At 43.9% G+C, this 21,458-nt stretch overlaps 1 protein-coding gene across 2 annotated transcripts in view; it reads left to right on the forward strand.

Annotated features, from left to right (window-relative positions):
* oxct1a (3-oxoacid CoA transferase 1a) overlaps positions 1 to 21,138 on the forward strand; it is a 39,072-nt gene extending 17,934 nt beyond the window's left edge. For both annotated transcript variants that reach the window (XM_060054611.1, XM_060054612.1), the window contains 9 exons: positions 353 to 467; positions 1,257 to 1,351; positions 2,033 to 2,081; positions 2,364 to 2,436; positions 3,675 to 3,750; positions 13,335 to 13,424; positions 14,588 to 14,668; positions 20,086 to 20,187; positions 20,711 to 21,138. In XM_060054611.1, the coding sequence (XP_059910594.1) occupies positions 353 to 467; positions 1,257 to 1,351; positions 2,033 to 2,081; positions 2,364 to 2,436; positions 3,675 to 3,750; positions 13,335 to 13,424; positions 14,588 to 14,668; positions 20,086 to 20,187; positions 20,711 to 20,746 (717 nt within the window). In that variant the 3' untranslated portion in view covers positions 20,747 to 21,138. The remainder of the gene's footprint in view (positions 1 to 352; positions 468 to 1,256; positions 1,352 to 2,032; positions 2,082 to 2,363; positions 2,437 to 3,674; positions 3,751 to 13,334; positions 13,425 to 14,587; positions 14,669 to 20,085; positions 20,188 to 20,710) is intronic.
* Positions 21,139 to 21,458: the final 320 nt, after the last annotated feature.

Here is a 21,458-nt window from a genome sequence, read left to right on the forward strand (position 1 = left end):
GGGGGTGTGTCCTGAATGAAAAACCTTTTCGTGTGTATATTGTTCAGTGGCCGTTGTCGGTCACAGACAAGCCTTTGTTTGACTCCTAGAACTAAATCCTGGAACTAAATTGTGGAACAGGGGCAGGGTAATGGCTAGGGTGTTTGGCCTATCTTTAAGCATCCTTCAGCAAGATGCCCCAACACCTGCCCTGTTCCCTAATGACACACTTGCAATGAAAGACACATCTGTGTCTTTCATTGCAAGCCACTTTCACACTACCAATTTACAAAGAGTTTCAAATGGCTATTGTTTACAGTGGTGGAACCCCCCATCTCACCCTTTCTAATCGGTCACGTGTGTTGTGTACCAGAAACGCACGGTGAAGAAGAGCCAGACAGAGAAGCCCAAACCCAAGAAGGACTCGGACATCGTCCGGGAGCGGATCATCCGGCGAGCGGCGCTTGAGTTTGAGGATGGCATGTATGGTATCCTTTACTGGGCGCGGTTTGCACGCCTGCAGGAATACATCAGTGTAGGGGGAGCATGACTGCAGTCGCAAAAGCTTTCTGATCTGATCCTGACCTTTTGGTTCACAATAGCAGCAGGCAGCATTTCCTCCCCTCCTCTTTGCTCATGTTCTACCCCGTCGTCCGTGTAAGACATTTCGTCGTACTCGTAGTCCATGGGAACATTCCCTCTGTGGGCGATTTATTTTGGCCCACGATGAGTCCAATGCTGTATATTGGGTGGAAACATACATCGCCAGCCTTGTTCTGATAGAATATACATGGTGAATGAATAATATTGATCATGAATAATTTGGTGATATAATTTATTCATGCATTTCTTTCAACTGCTATCTATGGTGCCCCCTCTCACACCAACATGCTCCTGGAAGCATGATCTTTTGGAGATTGGTGATCGTTAAGTATGTTATGCATTGCAGTCTTCTTCTATTCATTGATTACATCAGATACCATGCAAAATCTTCAGTATTTCCAGTGTCACATCCACTCTTAAATCTATCATTGAGAAACACATTTGAACACGCCTCTCCTATGTTGAATCCATTTCCACTCCTTAATATGTTTAATAAATGACGGCGTGTTACAATATATCCTACATGCTTGTGCTTGAATTGGATCAATACAAATGTCATGAATCCCATGTGTTGATGTCTTGCTAAGGCCTTTACAGCTCCACAATATATGTGGATTGAGTAATGACGATCATGATTTTTAGATCTCAAATTCCTTGACAAAGCGCTCATTCAGCAAACCTGGGTATCGGCATCCCCATGCTGGCCAGCAACTTCATCCAGTCTGACATCACCGTCCACCTCCAGAGCGAGAACGGCATTCTGGGACTGGTAAGACCTGCTGCTGTTATTTTTGTTAAGCCATTTCGCCGTGAGTCAGGTAACCACCATGGCTGAGTAGCGCTATTGTTCCTCCCTTGTGAAGCTTGTCATTTTCATAATCACCCCCACAGCTGAAGTGCCATCGCAGGCACCCAGATTACAGATTCATGCCCAATTTTTGTTAATAGCAGCCTGTAAATGAAGTCCCTTGTTTGAAATGTGCGGCAATTAGTTTTATGCACGCAATTGTTGAGGGCGGACCGCTCGGCGCCTCATTTTTCCTAATCATTATTTACGCGCTTCGTAAACCTCACAAAAGCTCCACAACGGCGGCAGCTCTGCCACGTTTAACAATCACTTGCGTTCTCCAGGTGAGGTTAGGTGACTATGCTAATGCCCCGTTTGTCAGCGCCCTCTCATTACTCCAGCTGGAGAGCGGAGCTGCCAGATCCACACCCCTCACGCCCGGCCTCCTTTCAAAAAGGGCGCTCCTCTTTGTCGAGCGGAGACAAAAAATCAACGTCACGTCGAATCCGAAAGGGCTGCTGCGGCATCGTCTCGTGACTAGAGAGACCGGGCTAGTGGGGATTTATATTAAGTGTTGTGTTGTGTTGTGTTGTGCGTGTGTGTGTGTCAGGGTGTATGCGTGTGTTCACACGTGTGCCCGTTTGCTTGTCCTTTTCGGTGCAGGGCCCGTACCCCACAGAGGACAACGTAGACCCTGACCTGATCAATGCCGGTACGTGTGTGTTTTTTTTCCACCCCTCTCCTTACAACACCGTTCATAATTCCCCTGCAAGGACATGCATACAAGGCAGGAATTCATTCACACATTTGGTTGACCTCTCATTCAGAGAACGATAACAGGCATGGATGGTTCTTTTATTCAAGACAAATTAGGCCCCGGCGAGGTTGCCGCTACAATAATGGGTTTTGACATGTTTTGTGACAACAAGTGGCCTTTTTAAAGTTCACCGTCCTCCCGTGCTGATTGAACCGTTGTCTGCTGATGTCTGTACAGGGAAGGAGACCGTGACGGTGCTCCCCGGCGCTGCCTATTTCTCCAGTGACGAGTCCTTCGCCATGATCAGAGGGTAAGCCCTGTAAAAACGTACAGTTATATTATATTGCGACATAATAGAACAGTAAAACCAAACTGTAGATAACCGGCGCTGTTGTGGCACTTCTTGCGCAATCGTAACAACCCAGCGGATCAACCATAAAAACAAAAGTCACGTCCAAAGCTGTGTTTAAATATACCACTTGATTTATCAGAATACATGAAAAGTGATGAATCGCATCAAAAGGTCTCCGCCACTGACTCACCACTTGTGTGTGATGTCAGCAGAGATGGTGGTTCATAACCCTGTGGATATCAACAAAGGCAACGCCTGGCCAATATCGCCCCGGCTCGTATTGATCTGCTGGCTGTCTAAGACGCAGCCCACTCTTCCCAGGGCATTACCTTTGTTTGTCCACCTAGAGGAAATCCAATAGTACTCATAAATAGTGATGTTCAGCCATCACACACGGAGAGAGAGCCAGACGGACACACAGACAGACACATATGCAGGATGAGACAGACCGACCGACTCACACAAACACACAGACAGAAAGACACAGACAATTTAGCAGCTTGTTAATTATCACAAAATGTAGGTGTATCTTATCACTTATTCATCATTATCATAGTCGTGGGAGACGGTCTGTATTTAACAGCTTTTCATTTTTTCGGAACTGTTCCATCACTTTCAACAGAAGAACTGTAGTTAAAACTCATTTTTTTAGGTTTCCATCTGTGCACACAGATGTGCAGCCCTTCACTGACACTGTATGTTTAACAGACATCCTGTGTCTAAAAGAAAAGTTTCAATAATTAATACATTTATTTCCATATACAATTTTGTTTTCATCACACATCAGTGAATCCTGATAGTTATGTCACAGATGACAGAGATGATTCATGACACATTAAGTTTTATGCAAGCCATTGATGCAGACAAATAGACGAAGGAGAAAGATTCTCGTTTCTGCTATGTGGAAAAACACAAATGTGTAAAAATAAAGTGAATAAGTATAAACTAACTTCACAGTTGTGAGGACAGGCCTTATTGCCAGCAACATTTGAGTAAGAAATGTTTTATTAAGAGTAGTGTGATCTTATGATCAAAATGAAAAATCCAAAATTGAACCAAAGAACCGTTTAATTTCCGGAATATTCAGCAATATTGAACAGTGTCATGTTTCCATTCACAATACAATAGGACGGGGTGCATGGAAAGAGTGTTGGTTTGAAGTGGAGGCTAACAGTGTTCTTGCCCCCCCCGTGCAGAGGACACATCAACTTGACCATGCTGGGGGCCATGCAGGTGTCGCAGCACGGTGACCTGGCAAACTGGATGATTCCGGTAAGTGCCCAGTGTTCACCTCCTTCTGAGATCCTCAAGAGTGCCGTGTGCACAAGGCGGCTTTATTATTTTGGTTGTATTTCTCTGCCGCTTAACTCTCGCCAGATCAATATCATGTTTTTATGCATTCCACGCATCACATTGTGTTCTCTTTGTGCTTGAGAAGAAGGAGACAAAATGGCACATCGATTTATTTAGTGTTAGTGTTGTACAGAAGCGTAATGCGTTCACTTGAGAAGAGAAAATACTTTGCCTTGTATTTCTGAATTAACAACATTATTATCTCTGAATTCCCTAAAAAGTTATCATAGAAAAAAGAACCTGCTGTTGTTTTCATCGAATTAGTGAAATGCCTCAAAATCCCAAGAGAAGCTCTCATTCACCTGAGGGCCTGATTTCATTGAAGCCAACCTGTTGAGTTTACTCCAATTTTATTTAGGTTTATGTTTGAGACTTTAGGAGATGGTCATATCAATGGTATTGTTATTAGTTTGTCCTCTTTGTACATGCACCTCAGGCCTTTGGGGTTGTTCAGAGGGAGAGCCCCTTCGGATCTGCTAGACAATGCGGCTTTTTCTCCAGGATCAGTTTAACCGTTATGACACACTTCACTGATATAAGAAATGCATTCTCTTCCATTACATGTGATCAAGTTAACCGTCAGATTACATAATTTGGCATGTTCCATGTAACATAAAATATCTTGAATACCATATCTATATCAAACTCGACTAAGGCTGATCAGCAGCAACAACCGGAAAAACGGAGGAGCATTCTTTTATGCCATTAAAACATTTCTCGGAATTCATTTCTAGAAAATTATCTGATTATTTCAGAACAACAGCAGCAGAATTGATTTTCTCAAGTGAATGCATAACACTTCGCTTCCATAGCGTTGTCTTGTAAATAAAATCTCTTTGTCTTGATGGACACACAATTTAAGCCCACACTTTTGTTTCTTTTGTTACATGTGGTGTTGCTTCTTGCTGGCAGTGCTTTAGCTGTGATTTGGCTATTTTGTTGCAGTAAGACCTGTTCCGATATTTTTTTTATGGATTTTCTAACATTGCAGAATTTTTATTTGGTCCTTTAGCAGATGCTTTTAACCAAAGTGGCCGGGAGATGAGTCGAAGAACAATTAGAGCACACAATCAATATTGGATAAACTAAACACATTGAACAACCAAGATACTAAAAAGTATGTCCGGAAAGACTGCAGAGTAGCTATGCGACTTCAAATGGTCAGTAGCTTCTAGTTACTTACTTATTAGTTTTGATGTTATTACTGCATAAAAAATATTAAATAATGATTACAAGGCCATTATTTGACAGTTAATTACTTAAGGTAATTTTTTTGGTTAATTCATGTACCCTTATGGTAAAGTGTTTCTAAAAAAGCTTCATACATGTTTCTATGATTGCCTTTCTATGTTAAATCCTTTTTAAAGCATGAAGTACCCATCCCCCCCCACTTCACTTTGTAAGGATGAGTACATAGGATGAAATCTGACTCATACTCAACTTATATCTATTATGAGAGACACCTTTTTAATCTGTAAAATGCAGATAAACCTTTTTCCAGTCGATTGCCTTCTAATGCTTTTACCGGTGATGCTGCCAATCCACTAATGCTGGAACGTCTGCAAAAAACAATGGGAGCTAACGAAGAATCTGGAGTCTGTGTCCTGTGTTTTCGTCTAATGGGGAGGTTTTAGCAGTTGCTTGTCACATTCCATAGCTTCATAAGAGGGTTGGGAATAGTTTGATTGATTTTTATTTTAGCCAGCATTGAACAAAAGAGCAACCTTGTGTTACTCTAGGTCTACTGGCTCTGTGCTAACCTGTTTATTTTGGTGCTTAAATGCCCCAAGTTTCAGTTTGTTTTTTATTAAAGCTTTTGTCATGGCACCTACCCAGGCTTACTCTGAGCAAGCCTTAAGGGCTCTTTATGGTCCCACGTTCCCGCAACGCAATGACCATGCAGACGCTCCGACGCAGTCGTGAACGTTTATGGTTACGGTTTTTGGGAGGTGCACGTCTGCAAGCAGGGTCCGCAAGGATGTAAGGGGTCCGTAACCCCCTCGCGTTGCGTGAACGTGGAACCATAAAGAGCCCTTTACTCTTAGCCATGCTGTGCTTTTTTTCCGTTGCCATTGAGCATAAAAGTACTTATGCATCCAGTACATATACTTGTATATTGTCACTAGTTGATCCAGATCATGTTTTAAATGTTATTACAACCCTTCAAGTCTTAACAGTCAATTGTTTTTTGAATGTACCGGTAGTCCTCGCGGCAAGCCAAAATTGATTCGTAGAATGTTGTCTTTTTACTGCCCGAGTGGCAAAATCTAGCAGCCAAGCCTTTGTTTTTAAATATTTAACCCTGCATTTTCTACCTGAACCATGAACATTACAATGGATTCAACAGCTACTTCACAAAATAATCAAACTATGTATTTTGTTTTGGTTTTGATTGAGATCTCCAGCGGCAGAAAGTACATATTATACCCTTTACATTTTTTTAAGGTTCATCACTTATTTGTATGGTGAATATGACCATATTGAACCACCTAAATAATATTTCTTTTAAATTTCGCATCAGCAAGCAATAAAGTAGCCTAGTCTTAACCACAGAATTGTTTTATTTATCTGAACAACATTCAATAGTAATTCACATGCACCATTAACACGATTGTCATTTTAAGAATTTAACCTCATTATTTTCTAAACTACAATCTCATTTTATCCCTCTGGCCTGCTTTCCAAATCTTCCATTGCATGTGTGTGCTTTTGGTTTTCCAGTTTAAAACATCCCCCACTCCTCCACACACCCACACACACCCACAAACACACACACACTGAAACCCTTTGCTCTTTTGTGTCGTACAGAACACTGGAGTAGCTAGTCGCGGTGTGTACGACACGTTCAGTTAATTGTCGGGCTTATGAAACACGTTTGGGGGGAATGACATTGTTCAGGATTCAAGACGACAGCGTGTCGCTGCCATTAAGCAGTAATGCACGAGGAGCTCGTTGAGTAGACCAAGGCGGCTTTCTGATTTGTACGATTTTCTACTTTTGAGTGTAGAGAATTGAGTGAGTCTGGTATTCTTGTCCATGGAGCAGAAGCTCATTTGGTATTTAGAAGAACTATTTTTTAATAGGAATTCTTCCTCTTATTCTGACCTAGAAACACTCATAGTTTGTGCCCTGACAGCGCAAACGTATCTCGAATTTGTCCAACATATTTGACCTACAAATTGGTGTCCAAGAATGTTGGTACCGTTTCGTCCATAGGGTGCGCTGTAACTCCTGGTCAAAGTTGAAGCCCTGCCGCCCCGATGGAGCAACAGTTATGAAACTTGGTGCCCAGGCCTTTTTCAATTTGCATGCTGACTGTTTTGTCCTCTCTGACCAATAAGGGACACGTGGAATTTGTTTTACACTGCGAAAACTGCAAAAATCTTTTCCTCAGCAACCAAGTGCAAATAACGTACAATGTATTTATATATATTGTGTGTGTGTGTGTGTGTGTGTGTGTGTGTGTGTGTGTGTGTGTGTGTGTGTGTGTGTGTGTGTGTGTGTGTGTGTGTGTGTGTGTGTGTGTGTGTGTGTGTGTGTGTGTGTGTGTGTGTGTGTGTTCAACCAATCACATTCCACTTGTGTACAAGCCAGGCCCAGAGACTAGGTACCCGCATAGAGGCCAACCCCCTTAAGAAGTGGGCCAAGCTTTTGGTCAAAAGCTCATCAATCTGGCCACAGTGTCAATTTTAATAAACGCTAAGCTAAGCACTAACGCTCAAAACCGCACATAATAGGCATTTGCTTTTGACCCATGACTCAAATTCCCTCGAAAAGGCTTATGGACACTTCACTCATTTCCCTGAGTGACGTGCCCCCGCAAACGGCATGAAAAGAGACGTCGCTGGGGCGGGCGGTGACTGTGGGCTGTGAACTCCTATCGAGACGGTGTGCAGTTTTAATTAATTTGGACATTTTTATATGTGGCAAAATTTCACTCACTCTCTCTCTCACTTTCATTCCCAGATATTGATACGATGCAGAGAAGAGGGTTTCTAATTATAATTTCTACCTTTGTCGTGTCCCCGGCGGGATTTGCCACCACTAATCGTATTGGTCATGATTTGATTCAGGTGTTTGTTTGTCGGAGGCCTACGTAATATAATCGGTCAAAAGTCGGCTAAGAGTGTGCTTGTTTACACTCGGACTGGCAGCAGCCACCAGATAGTACTCCACCTGATGAGAGCAAACACAGGCTTAGTCACCGCAGGTCAATGTGTCTCTGAATAGGCCTCTCCACGCACTGACACAACCAAGCTTGCAGCCTCTTACCCCACACACGTCGTTTTTTCAGAAGCATCGCGGCCAGACCCCCAAATTATTAAGCACTTAGAATTTTCTAATCAAGTCACACAGCTCTCGACATGGCTGTTACCTAACCGCAAGTGACTATAATGCTACCTGGGTAAACATCATTTTGCGGCGTGACCGTTGGCTGCCTCTGCCCCTAAATTGCCTGAAATCACAATATTAGTAATGACATTAATCTCTGGCTAAACAGAGGTCTGCTTGACTCTTGTTTTTTTTGTTGTGGAGATGAACAATGCATTGTAACCACCTTCCTCAGCAGACGCGTCCACATGAGGGGGACACGGGGACACGAGGTCCAGTTACGCTAAACGCAACGCCAATTGTGTTTCACGCAGGCCTGTCTCCACGCCTGGTGCTTTTCATTAGTTGTCACGGTAACGAAGGCTCTTGGCAGTATGTAGCCGTGTTCTTAAATGGAAAGAGTATCTTGTTTCAGACTGCCAAGGCACACGAGAGGAAGAGAAGCATTCAGAAGGGAACCCTTCGATTCGTAGAGTGGATTATAAAAATGTAATATTTGGTTGAGGATGTTTACTGCTGTGGACACACAACAAGCAGATTGTTGTCATGGTGATGCAAAAAAAAAAGGGCCAAATACAGGCCGAGCATCTTAAGTGTTGTGGTCTTCAGGAGTATATATTCCATCATGTTTTCATTTGATGTGCATCTTCCAAAGTGGCTGCATGCCGTGGGAAAATGCAGCAGGCATTTAGCAGTCAAAATATATGTGTTGCATGTCCTAAATTATTGCATGCACTCACACAATCGCCACAGTATATATTTCTTTGTCCTTGGCATGTATGTGTGTGTCTGTTTGTGTGGCTTAAGCAGGATGGATATTTGATGTTATTATTGGTAGCTGAGTATCTTGGTGAATGACTGGTACTTGGTTTGTCGGAGGCTTTCTACCCTCACAGACTGGGGCAGGTGTCAGCCCAAAAAGTCTGCCAGGCAAGGATAGCAGGGCTTATTTTAGCGCGTCTATTACACAACACACACACCCACCTGAAATATTCTATCTATATCGTTGGGCCAAAACACTGTCCCTTCTCTAACACATTTTGTCCTTTCCTTTTTTTTCCTTTTTCATATTACATGCCATTTCATTACTATTGTCGGCAATTGCTTTCTGCAGTGGGCATGGAATTAATTAGGATTCAAGTAACGTCAAAGAGAGAGTTCAATTGTCCTGCTAGAGTAAAATGGATGTTTTCTGCAAGAAAACACAATGGAAGTTATTGTGACAGTTAGATCTAATAATACAAATTGTATTAGTATTATTATTACAATGTAATTATTATTACAATAATAATGTCTCAGTCAATTATGGAAATGGGAAAGTGGCTGCAGGTTTGGGTAAAATACTGATGATTCCAATTTTAGTTCCCCTTTCTGTAGATGAACATGATTTATGTTAATCCTGATTTTGAATGGGTACGCCAACGTTTGTTGTGTGTGCTTGGGGTAATTTCAAGCATTTTGGCGGTCTTCATTTACAGATTAAAATACCTTTTTATAGATTATTTTCCCGAGCGGGGATGTGACCATTCAATGAGGGAGGAAATCCAAATTCAACAATGAAAAGGAGAAAGAAATTCTGAAATTGCGAGGGCAAGGTCAATGTCAACAAAGCTGTGTTATTGAAAGGACAAAAATACTTTTGTGGTCAGCGAACTCTTTGAACAAGTTCCCTGGGTACGATTGTAATGCTTCCTCTAGATGTGATCCCCTTAACTGCAGGGCAGAATACGTTAAACAGGTCTCCAATGTGACGTGTAGAGGCAGCGGAGACACATTTTTAGATGGCTAATTCTCAGGTGAGCCAGTGAATAGTAGCCTAGCAACCATGCCTGTTTTTTGGTCAGACAAAACAAGTCTATTCGGTGACCAATCATGGTTTGAAGCTAGATTGGATTTGACGAAATTGCCTTAGTGTGCGTGATGGAATATGTTATTGGATAATCCCCATTCCCCTGCTCTCGCCAGCCTCTCGTAGTTGGATGGCACAAACAATGCGCTCCTCTGCCCTTGCTGCAGCGCGCAGCATGGCAATTAAAGACTGGCCTGATTATCAGACAGCAAAGCCGCATATTACATGGGGTTGTGCATAGTCTGTTTCACATTATCACTGGTCAGGGAGGAGCTTCGACGGATGACCTCTAACCTTGTGGCCTCAGTGGGCTTCTGTTACGAGCTGGATGTTGCCTGTTGGCAGTGGTGGTCTAGGTTGTGGTCGCGTCACAAATACTGCACTTTAAATGGCCCTGTAATGTGCAGGGTATGGTTGTTTCGCCCTTGGATACCATGACTATGGTGTACAGTGTATGCATATAAAGGAAAACTAACTGAAAGGCTTTTAGATGCCCCCGTATTCACACACCGCAGGATGTGAGGAAGACCCACTCGGTCACACATCTGAGCCGCTGTCGAGATTTGTTAAGAAAAAGATGGAACAATAGCCGTTTATCAACCGTCTGATGGCTTTAGTCCAGCCTTGAAATATAGGCCACAATTTTATATTTATTTCCAGTGCCACACTTTTTCACAGCTGGCCTATTTCCTTGACCCTGGTTTAAATGTTAGCATTTACCATTTTGTTGACTTTACTAGTCCGCTGCCGAACGCCCGCCCCCCTCGCCTAATGCAGCTGTCAATTAAAGTACCAGCTGCTTTCGGGTCACATGCTGTCCCCCCCCCCCCCCACCCCCCTACCCTCTCCGCCCTGGGGGGGCAACACAGACACACCTCCGTGCTGTTTGAGCGCCTCTGAGTTAATTCATGTTGGCGATGGCGTTAAAGGCGGCGCCCAGGCTTTCATGCCGTCTGTTGCCACTAGGGCTGAACGATTCGGGGAAATAATGGAATTGCGATTATTTCAACCAATATTGCAATTGCTACTAATCTAATCAGTGAATAATACAGAACATAAGGAACTTTAAAACGAAATATCGCATACTGAACAAGCAATAAATCATTACAGTGTGACCAACACAACATTGGAAGCATTCAACATATAAACTGCTCTTTCTTTTGATTCGGGCCGATATGTTGAGAAGAATTGAAGCATGAATTGAAATTACAACATCTTTATTGAACCATTGAATTTTAAAATAAAAATAAATAAGATATTATAATTGTTTTAATCGCATCCTTTGCGATTTGAAAGTCACGTTCTATTACATTGAGATGTCGGTTTGAATTTGATTAATGGTTCAGCCCTAGTCGCCACGCACTGCCCCGTGCCACGCAGGCCCAGGCCTCGCCCATCCCCTGTATTTCCTTGGAGTCCTATAGTTATTTTTTGGCTCACCAGACCATCGTGTATCAAAATATTGAAGCGAGCAACCTTCAACACTGTCTGGGCATGCCCACAGAAAGCCGGGAAGGTGTGAAGATGGCCACTTAAAGGTTGGGTATGGGATTTGCGAAACGCCAGCAGATTTTGAAAATACACAACTCAAATGGTCCTACCCCTTCTCCTTCAACGCTGACTCTGACTCCACCCATTCCAAGTACCTGGACGCGCAATCATGCACGAGCGCGAACACAGATGCGCGAGAGCGAGCCAGGCTAGCGTAGGTTTTCGTTAAACAACATGGCAACATTAAAAAAACAACATGGGGATGGTGGCGTCTTGTCTGCCATGGAAATTGTCTTCTACTGCTAGGTCCAAATGTGGATTAACTAGTTCCAGTAGCTACCGCAGGATAACAACAAACAGGAGCTTGCTCTGGGTCACGAGCTCTGGGTCACGAGTACTGCACGAAGGGGTCGCGCGCGGGGGAGGGGGGGTGCAGTACGACCGTTTGATTGACATACTTACTGTCCAATGCAACTCGGTGGCTCTGGAAATCATTGGCTGGAGTTTTTCGAGCCCTGCCCGTTCCACAGATGATTGACTTGTTTAATTTTCATGTCAGTACTTCTAACTCAGTGGCTGTAAGTGGGTTATGATAAGGATTTCAAGTAATTCTGCAAAAATGGCCAAAAAAGCGAATTCCATACCCAACCTTTAACATAAGTGTTATACAGGGAAAGACCCCGTTAAGGTTTATCTTAAAAAGACAATCGATACAGGGTTTGGTGAGCTCTAGCCATCGACAACGTGTGTGTGTGTGTGTGTGTGTGTGTGTGTGTGTGTGTGTGTGTGTGTGTGTGTGTGTGTGTGTGTGTGTGTGTGTGTGTGTGTGTGTGTGTGTGTGTGTGTGTGTGTGTGTGTGTGTGTGTGTGTGTGTGCGCCCGCCCGCCCGGGGGGGAGGGCGGGCTATAATTGACCAAAAGCAGAACCCACGCCCCCCTATATAGCTAGTACAATTACGATAAAAACTTGTAAAAACCTCTTTTTCATCTTCCTCTGCCATATCCCTCCCATAAGGTCGACCCCCTTTTTTCTTTTTTTTTAAAAGATACGTCTTTTATAGAATCTTAATATACTCCCTTCATCTCTCCATGTTGGTATCTGGTTCCCCCAGCTGCTCCCCCTCAGGGTGGGCCCAGTATGCACCGTGTTGTACCCAGCTTAGCCCTGCGTATCCTGCAGTGGTGAGGCAGATCGTGGGCAGCCTCTTCCCCTGATGGATGAGTGAAAGGGATTTTAATGCGGTTACGCCGTCCTCCGCCCCGCGGCTATATCTGTATGCCCCGGCATCGTCATTGGGAGGCCCCCTATGCTTATTGGCCCAGAGTCAACGCGTTCATGCGGTTCGCCATTTGACGATGAGTGTTTTTAGTATGACATTTGCACGCCGATCTTGACGTGTGTTTTTGGATGTCATTTTTGGACTGGTTTCTTTCTAATGGGTAGAATTTATGTATTAACCCTGGAGTTATCGGTAGGAAAACAGTCTTTTCCTGTTTTTATTGTTATGGTTTGTGCGTTTGTATGGTACTTCACCATGCTTACTGCTAATTAAAAATGCATTTTCTCCTAGTTGAAGCAACAACAGATATCCTCGTCTGAGGCTTAGCACAAACAAACCTTTCTCCCCGACTCTTGTGTTGAAGAAGCATGTCTTTCTCAGCGTTCTCAAGCGCTGTGTCGTCAAGTTTAACAAAGCTTGCACTTAAAATGTCGCTGTAACATCTGTCCCTCACAAACCCTATTTATTTTTTTTAAAGATGAAACCAATGTCAAAACAATACTAAAATGAAACAATTACCCTGCTTATAATCCTTCTGTCCTCCCCTTCCAGGGTAAGATGGTGAAGGGAATGGGAGGAGCCATGGATCTGGTCGCCAGCGCTGGAACGAAGGTGGTGGTCACCATGGAGCACTCTGCAAAGGTGTGTGTGTGTGTGTGTGTGTGTGTGTGCGCGTTGTCTGTGTTGTCTGTGTGTGTATCTGTGTCTGCATGATTGGCACTATATGTGTTTGTGTGTCTGTATGAGTGGGACTGCATGTGTGTGTGTCTGTTTGGGTGGGACAGTGCGTGTTTGTCTGTGTGGGCGGGTGGCTTTTTTTTTGGATTGTACGCGTGTGTCTGTCTATGTGCCTACCTTCCCTCGTGTATTTCATCAGAGAGAGAGAGAGAGAGAGAGAGAGAGAGAGAGAGAGAGAGAGAGAGAGAGAGAGAGAGAGAGAGAGAGAGAGAGAGAGAGAGAGAGAGAGAGAGAGAGAGAGAGAGAGAGAGAGAGAGAGAGAGAGAGAGAGAGAGAGAGAGAGAGTTAAGGGGGGTGATGGGATGGAAGGGCATGTGAAGGTTATACTGCATGAGAAAATAATCTAAAGAATATGCTGTCTGAGGGGTAAAATTAGCATAAGAGTGATATAGTATGTGAACTAAGATGGTCATACAGTATGTAGAAGAGAGAGAGAGAGAGAGAGAGAGAGAGAGAGAGAGAGATCCAGCTGCAGCCGTTCACGCTCAGGATGTCTCCCAGGATGGTGTGAGCGAGCGAAAGGGGGGGCAATGTGATGTTTGACATTCACAGGAGCGTTATGCTCACTGCTGCGCCGATTTCCTTGTGACAATATGAGCATGGCGCGCAGCCCAGACGCATGCCAGATGGGGAAACAGGTGGGCACGCTGTTTGTGTGTGTGTGGAAGGTTTAAAGGAGCTATTAGGCCAACTGTATGCATTTATTGCAAGAACGAAAGGGGCTACTTCTATCCCTTTTTATCCCGACCATATCTAATTCAGTTTCATGCACGCTGCAAATATCGCCCATTTAATGATGTGATCGTTCACATTTTAGTCTTGATATGCGGTATGAAACCCACTTTCCATCCAGAGATATCTAACATGCCTGTCATGTCGCTATTCTATAAAATATTCAGTGCTTGGATTCTTATCAAACAAGACCAACGTTATAATCACACATGTTTGACAAAGATCTCAGATACCAGCAGCCTATTTCCGCCTGGCATCAAGTTATCTCTAAGCTATAGCTAAACCTGTCGCCCTCATATGCGGCCTCTTCTCATTCATTCTTTTTTTCTTTAAAGGGTGGAAAGCACAAGATTATGGAAAAATGCAACCTGCCACTGACCGGAAAGCAGTGTGTGGATCGCATCATCACAGAGAAGGTCAGTGCTTAGCTGCCGGATAACGTCTGAGTAGCATGGGAACGCAGCCAACTCTTTTCTCACACAAAATACATTTCCGAGAGCCGAGCCTTTAATTTGTTACAGTAGGGAAGGAGAAATCTGTTTCCACCAACCAACGCTCTAATGAAGCGAGAAGCAGAGCTCTTACTCATTGGTGATGATGTGCGGATATCCTGTTTTATTAATGTGATTCCTAGGATAGGGAAAACCAAACTACTCCGTAAATGCGTCAATTGGGTTTTCAGACATGCAGGCTGGTTGTTTTCAGTATGTTTTATTTCACTTCCATTGTGAAACAGGGTAATCAAATGATTCCCAGGACAATATTAGCAGGGGGAAGTCAGTCCCTGTTGTCTCTTTATAAACGTTTGACTTCTTTGTCTGAATAGTTCATTTGTTAATACTCACAGACACTTCTATTCATCCAGCTCATTCAGTATTTCTTTAACACACACACACACACACACACACACACACACACACACACACACACACACACACACACACACACACACACACACACACACACACACACACACACACACACACACACACACACACACACACACACACTACCCAGTTCCAGGTTAGTGATAGATGGCTTTTAGGCAGCAAAGCAACATGGGGAGATGGAAATTACATTTATTCATTTATCCTTAATCCTATCAGCCGAGTCTTGCAAGGGGTTTGAGGGTAGCTATTGATTTTTATTTGTTTCAATGGTCGATGGCTTGGCCGCTAGTCGTAAGAGGGTGTATCGTAAAGACATTTTCTACATGTCCATGGCGCTATTAATGCTGCATACGCTAGATCAACATGTCTATTTCATTTATGTTACCCTAAAGAGCTGCTTGAATGCAAACCTCCAAGATGTTTACAATGTACTAGGCAACGTTCCTTGTAAATGTTGGTCATCTGTCATTTTATCTTTGGCCAAGGGAAAGGCAGTGGGACCCTGGTTGACTTGCATGTATTCGGATTCATCCTCTAAAAGTGTATCGTACAGTAATACTATGTTATTAGAGTAAAATATTACTCTGGTAGCAGAATACTTGTATGCGTTTGTGCTTCTGTGTCAATGTTAGGTTAATGTGTGTGTTTGTATGTACGGTATGTGTTGCTTACTTGCTTTTTGGCAGTTACTGGACTCAATACAAATCTCTCTGGTAATTTGCCATTGATGCATGACCCCGGCACCATCGAACAACACCCACAAGACTCATTTAGGGGCGGATATATCGATTTTCTGTGGATATCCAACGTCAAACCAGTGGGAAATAACCATTTTTCCCCAAGCCAACAAAACCTAATGACCTCCTCGCCTAGAGCAGCTCAGAGGACCAGGCTTCATAAACATTGCGTTCGTTAAGAGGCCGTGTTTGTTTTTGCGCAGGCACTTTCTCCCGAGAACGAGCCGTTGTTGTTATTTGTAGAGTTTAGTCTTTTGATCACAATGCCCTTCTGAACTCCCAGCGACTTGGCTGAGGAGGGGGGCTGCTTCAATGAGTGTGTCTCAACAGAGCGTCTCTGTACCGTCTGCCTTGTTGTCCTCGAGGGCTTCTGTGGACGGGGGGGGGGTGTCTTCCGAGGACACACAGGCGAGCAGCATCCAACTCTCTCTCATCAGCATCTCTGCTGCATTGGACTGAATGGAGCTGGCCTTGACTTGGAAAGGGATAGATTTATTAATAATTGGATGTTAGTAATGTTGGTAGGAGGTTGGCGGAAGAATGGATAGATGGATAGATCGATAAAACTGTATAAATCACCCGGGGGGGTTAAATCAGGTGTACAGAGCCAGGAAGTAAGCCAAAATAGAGATAGGACACAAGATGGTTCCAAAATAAATGGAACCATCAGATGAGCCTGTAGCTGAAGGTGCTCCACATCTGCCAGAACGCATCGTAGCGGAGTATTGGTTGTCCACAATGGCCCTCCTGTTGTCCCTCACCCTCCTCTCCACCACCCCCACCTCCATCCAGACTCTCTTGCTCTAGTCCAGAAAAAGGGCCAGACTTATTTCCCAGCTTGTTGATCTTATGCAGCTCCCTTAGCCTTCTTGCCCCCCCAGCACGCCACAGCAATGGACAGTGTGCTGGCTACCACTGTGTGACTGGCAGAACACCTGCAGCAGCCCGGGGTACACATCAAAGGACCTGTGGAAGGAACAGCCTGCTCTGTCCCTGCACATAGTTGTGTGAGAGCAGGAGAGTTGAATGGGCAGGCGAGGGAACAGAAGCTAATGCAGGAGGAGGATGAGGAGGAAATGGAAGCCCACAGAGAATAGAGAGTGCTGGAGGAAGGAGGTGTAGATCAGCATGTAAAGGGGCCTGAGGGGATGTTCCAGGAGCCGGTCTTGGAACCTACTGATTGTGTGTGTGCTGCATTGGAAGGGCTGTATATGTCCCCGGTGTCCCGGGGTCACTCAGTCCTGCGGACCACCCTATAGAAGCTGTAGCTGTCAGAAAGGCTTGTCGTCAAGCCGATGTGCTCTCTATAAATTTGATTTGAACACGTTTTCCTGTGCCGATTCTTCTCCCCGACTGGCTGTGGTCGTGATTGCACAACATCATTTTGGTAAACAAGAGGAATCTTGTCAACATTAAAACACGTTGTATATAAGTCTTCTCCGTCTGTCACTCCTCTGGCACTCCGTCTTTCCTCTGCCCCCCTTCTCTCTTGAACACGTAACCGTCTATTTTCTGAATGACCTGGTTTCCTTCTAATTGTTTTCTTCTCTTTCTGTTTCTTTAGAACAATTTATATTCTAATAATTGACATGAATAAATTACACAGAGGTGCTCTTTGAGGGAGATATACACGCTGAAACACATTGACTGTGTCCAATTCATCTTAAAGCATCATATGTCCATTCAAGGGGCGTATTTTCGGATATTTGCAATATTTTTGCTCTATTGTTATGGGCAATTTGTCTTTCAGCCTCAAGGTGTTAAGTCTGTAGATTTCATCGTAGAGAATCACATCGTTTCCTTGTCTTTCCTCGTGGGTGCGTTGAGAACCACAACCATGTGTTGCGGGACACGACACAAGCCAACATGGCAAAGCAATGCAAAGGAGGCTTTGCTAATCTTCATTGTCACATATTTGAGGAATTGTTCATTTCTTTCTTCTTTTCATTCGGTTGCCTAGCCTCCAGAGATAGGTCTTTTGTTCAATATTTTTTTATAATGTGCAGGAGATTCACATTCACGTAAGTGAAAGACTACCTGGAAGTCTTGAAAGCACTCTTGGAATGCCATAGTGCTCACCTAGAAATGTCCATTATCCTCCCCATATTTTTCCTTCTTGAAACTGACAACCTCAGCCTTGGCGCTTTATAATAATTTCATTACTGAACTTATTATCGAAATTCACTTCACTCGCCAGCCAGTCTTTCACAGACCCTTAAACTGTGAGAGATGAGGCCATGACCATTCATTAAATGACCCTTTCCCCATGGTGTATCAACTACACAGCACTCCTTCATCAAAACATGCACCATGCAGGAGTTATATTCCAGGAAAGATGTGGTGCCATGCTTTAGAGAGGAAGATATATTTGTGCCATAACTTGTAAGCAGCTGAAAGTGGAAAAAAAATTCATAGCATTCGTATACAGCAGGATACATGTTTCTATTCTACTGAATGTCTAAAATAGTATATGGGGGTTTGTTTAGTGGCTTGGATGTTTGAGTTCCAACCCAAAGGTTCTCGGCCAAATCCCCAGAGTCCTCAGCCTAACTGTAAGCCTCCTTGACCAAGATGCCTAACCCTTACATGCTACTTCTTTGTATTCACCCTAAGACAAGTCGTCTGAGCGTAAATAGTCAATGACTTGAGATTTGAGACACCAAAACACAACTGAGAGAATCGGATCACTGGATTTCCACTTGCTAAAACGGGAAACCGGTATCCGCCCTAAAAGTTCTGTTCCTTTTATTGTGTCAAACCGCATCTAGATTAGGGGCCGTCCCTAATCCTAGCCTAGTACTACATGCATCTCGACGTGGAATATGAAGACCGCTCTTCTCGCGGTGACACCCTGATACAAAACAATATCAGCTGTCACACCCTCGGCATCTCCAGGCGTCGCAGCCGCAGTTCTTCCCTCAAAATGTCCCGCGCCACGCCGCTCACACGGCCACACTATCGGTGGTCCCCCGTCCCCCCCTGTCTCGCTCAATCTGCGTGGCGAGATTTGAGTGAGATGTCTGCCTCCTGTGCTGCCACCGGGGGGGGGGGGGGGGGGGGGGGGGGGGGGGGTGTGTGTGTGTGTGTGTGTGTGTGTGTGTGTGTGTGTGTGTGTGTGTGTGTGTGTGTGTGTGTGTGTGTGTGTGTGTGTGTGTGTGTGTGTGTGTGTGTGTGTGTGTGTGTGTGTGTGCGTGCGTGCGTGCGCCCGTGTCTAATGACCTCAGTGTGCTTCTGACGGGCCTTGCTCGGACCCGTCACTTTGTCCATCAGGGAGGGATTTGGCGAAGGTGGAGCAGTGACGGTGTAAATGGGGGGGCAGGGCGAAAACGTGGCCCCCGGGACGATGGTTTAGTTGAGGGAGGACGGTAGCTATCTGAGGATATCCAAAAGGGGGGAAATGAATGCACTGTTTATGGGGAACTTTGTCTTCAAATTATACAGTGAGGGCTGGGCGATGTAGTGTAACGGCATAAACAGTACGGCAGACGCTATCAGCGTCAGTGTTTCCTCTTTGAAACTCTGGAAAACCAAGAAATCCCAGGCGGTAGCACTTCATACATGATTGTGATATAATGTGCCAAGTTGTGTATGCCACTCGACTATCAAATGTGGCTTTCCTTACAATTATTAAAAAAACGTACTGTGAGTTTATGTCTAAGGTTTTCTACGGCTTCCCCCCCTCCCACGTTAGTCACCATTAACGTATTAGTCACCAATACCTAGTCTTGTTTAACTTGACTTATTGTAACACCTTGCCTGGTCTGGAAATGCGATTATGTACCAAGATGCTGAATGGCTGTGCTCTCCATGCTATTGTTCTGGATCAACTCGGAGTCTGAAAGGCCTGATGAAAAGCAGGGACTTCTAGTATGTCTGGATGGGGAGCGTGGATATTGCTGGTTGGCGCTGCGGCAAAACGGTTCTCTCCATAAGCCGCGGTGGCGTAATATTGACAGATTGAAGGTCTAAATGCTGTTGAGTTGATTAAATGCCTGCTGTTGCTGTTGGTTAGGCTTTATGTTGTATTTACATCAAATGTCAAACAGCAAATCATATTGAGGAGCAAACTACAAAAATAGTGCTCACCTCCTCTTCCTCAGGACTTTCTATTTATTTCCTGGTTGTTTTACCTCTATTGATGTGTGTGTCTCTCTCTCTCTCTCTCTCCCTCTCGCCATCTCTCACTCGGGGTGTGGATACTGCCAGGCGGTGTTTGACGTGGATAAGGAGACGGGCCTGACGCTGGTGGAGGTGTGGGAGGGGCTGACTCCAGAAGACATCCAGGCGTGCACGGGCACCCATTTTAAGGTAAGCCCCGTCACACCCTCCACAGAGGGCACTGCGGACAGCCGCAGGACCAGACAGAAATATCTCTGGTTTGGCCTCTGTGGGGCTATTTAGAAAACCCAGGCATTGTGGTATTAAAACACTAAAACAATGTTAGTATTGTAATATAAGATGACATGCGACTTGGACTGATGGCGGTCTGGGATGCACATTTCCCTTCATTTTAGGATGAATAAAGTAGTGAATAATTAATAATTTCAGTCTTGCAATCTCTTGAATGTTGCATGATAGCCGAATTATGACATCCTCCGATCTTAATAGTTTGTTCCAGCTGAGTGGAATGAATAATGAATGTGTCTATCTGCTCACTACATCTCCAATGTTCAACACTTATTCACACATCTGGGAAGCAGAGTGGATGTTTGAGGTTAAGGTCAAACTTGTAATATCAGATTGTGGTATTTTTCAATGATTTTTTGGTTCTCCAAACATGCAAACATTTCTGTTTGATTTGATGTTACTGTCTCTGTTATTGTTCCACCAGGTCTCCCCCAACCTGAAGCCAATGCAGCAGGTCTAAAAGGGACAGCCTGAAATCTAAGGAGTGCTCGAATGAATGCTTTAGTGGTTTTATTTAGATAATTCCTTTGTATTTCTTGAGATTCAAACAAGAGGCTGAAATGTTTTTCGTTTTTTTTGGTGAAATGTTTGAACTTGAACTTTGAATGTAACAATGATTGACAATTAATGAAATGCATGTCATTATCTGTTTTCATAGAGACCTGTTAGACTATTGTGTAAAAAACGAGGTTAATTTATATACGTAAAGTAGCAAACTGATTATCAATTATAAGCAAAAAATGTAATGGTTGTTATTTATTGAAAAATAGGGATTCGATTTTTACTGTAGCATTGATTAGCCATTGTTGATGTGACCGGATGTTTAAAGGGCTTTATAAATAGTGATACCAACTTGTGCTTCCATTTCTTATTAAGTGCAGACTGCAGAGTATGCATTCAAATGTGGGACAACTATTATTGTAATTTATGCTTAGAGGGAAACGGTTACATACTGAAGGAGAGTACATACATTTTTTTGTGAAGAAAGACCACAAAGTGTGTTACTGAAGATATCACCTGTGCGTGATGTATTATGGATATGGTGCAACTCTCCGAAACTTCATGTACATAAAAAAACATTCAGGTGTAACAGTGTGAAGCCATTTCCTACTATTGTGCCCTTTGCATATGAAATAAAATGACACTTCTGCTGGAAATACTGGAAATAAATA

The sequence above is a fragment of the Gadus macrocephalus genome, chromosome 6 (genome assembly GCF_031168955.1).
Source record: "Gadus macrocephalus chromosome 6, ASM3116895v1".
Lineage (NCBI taxonomy): Eukaryota > Metazoa > Chordata > Actinopteri > Gadiformes > Gadidae > Gadus > Gadus macrocephalus.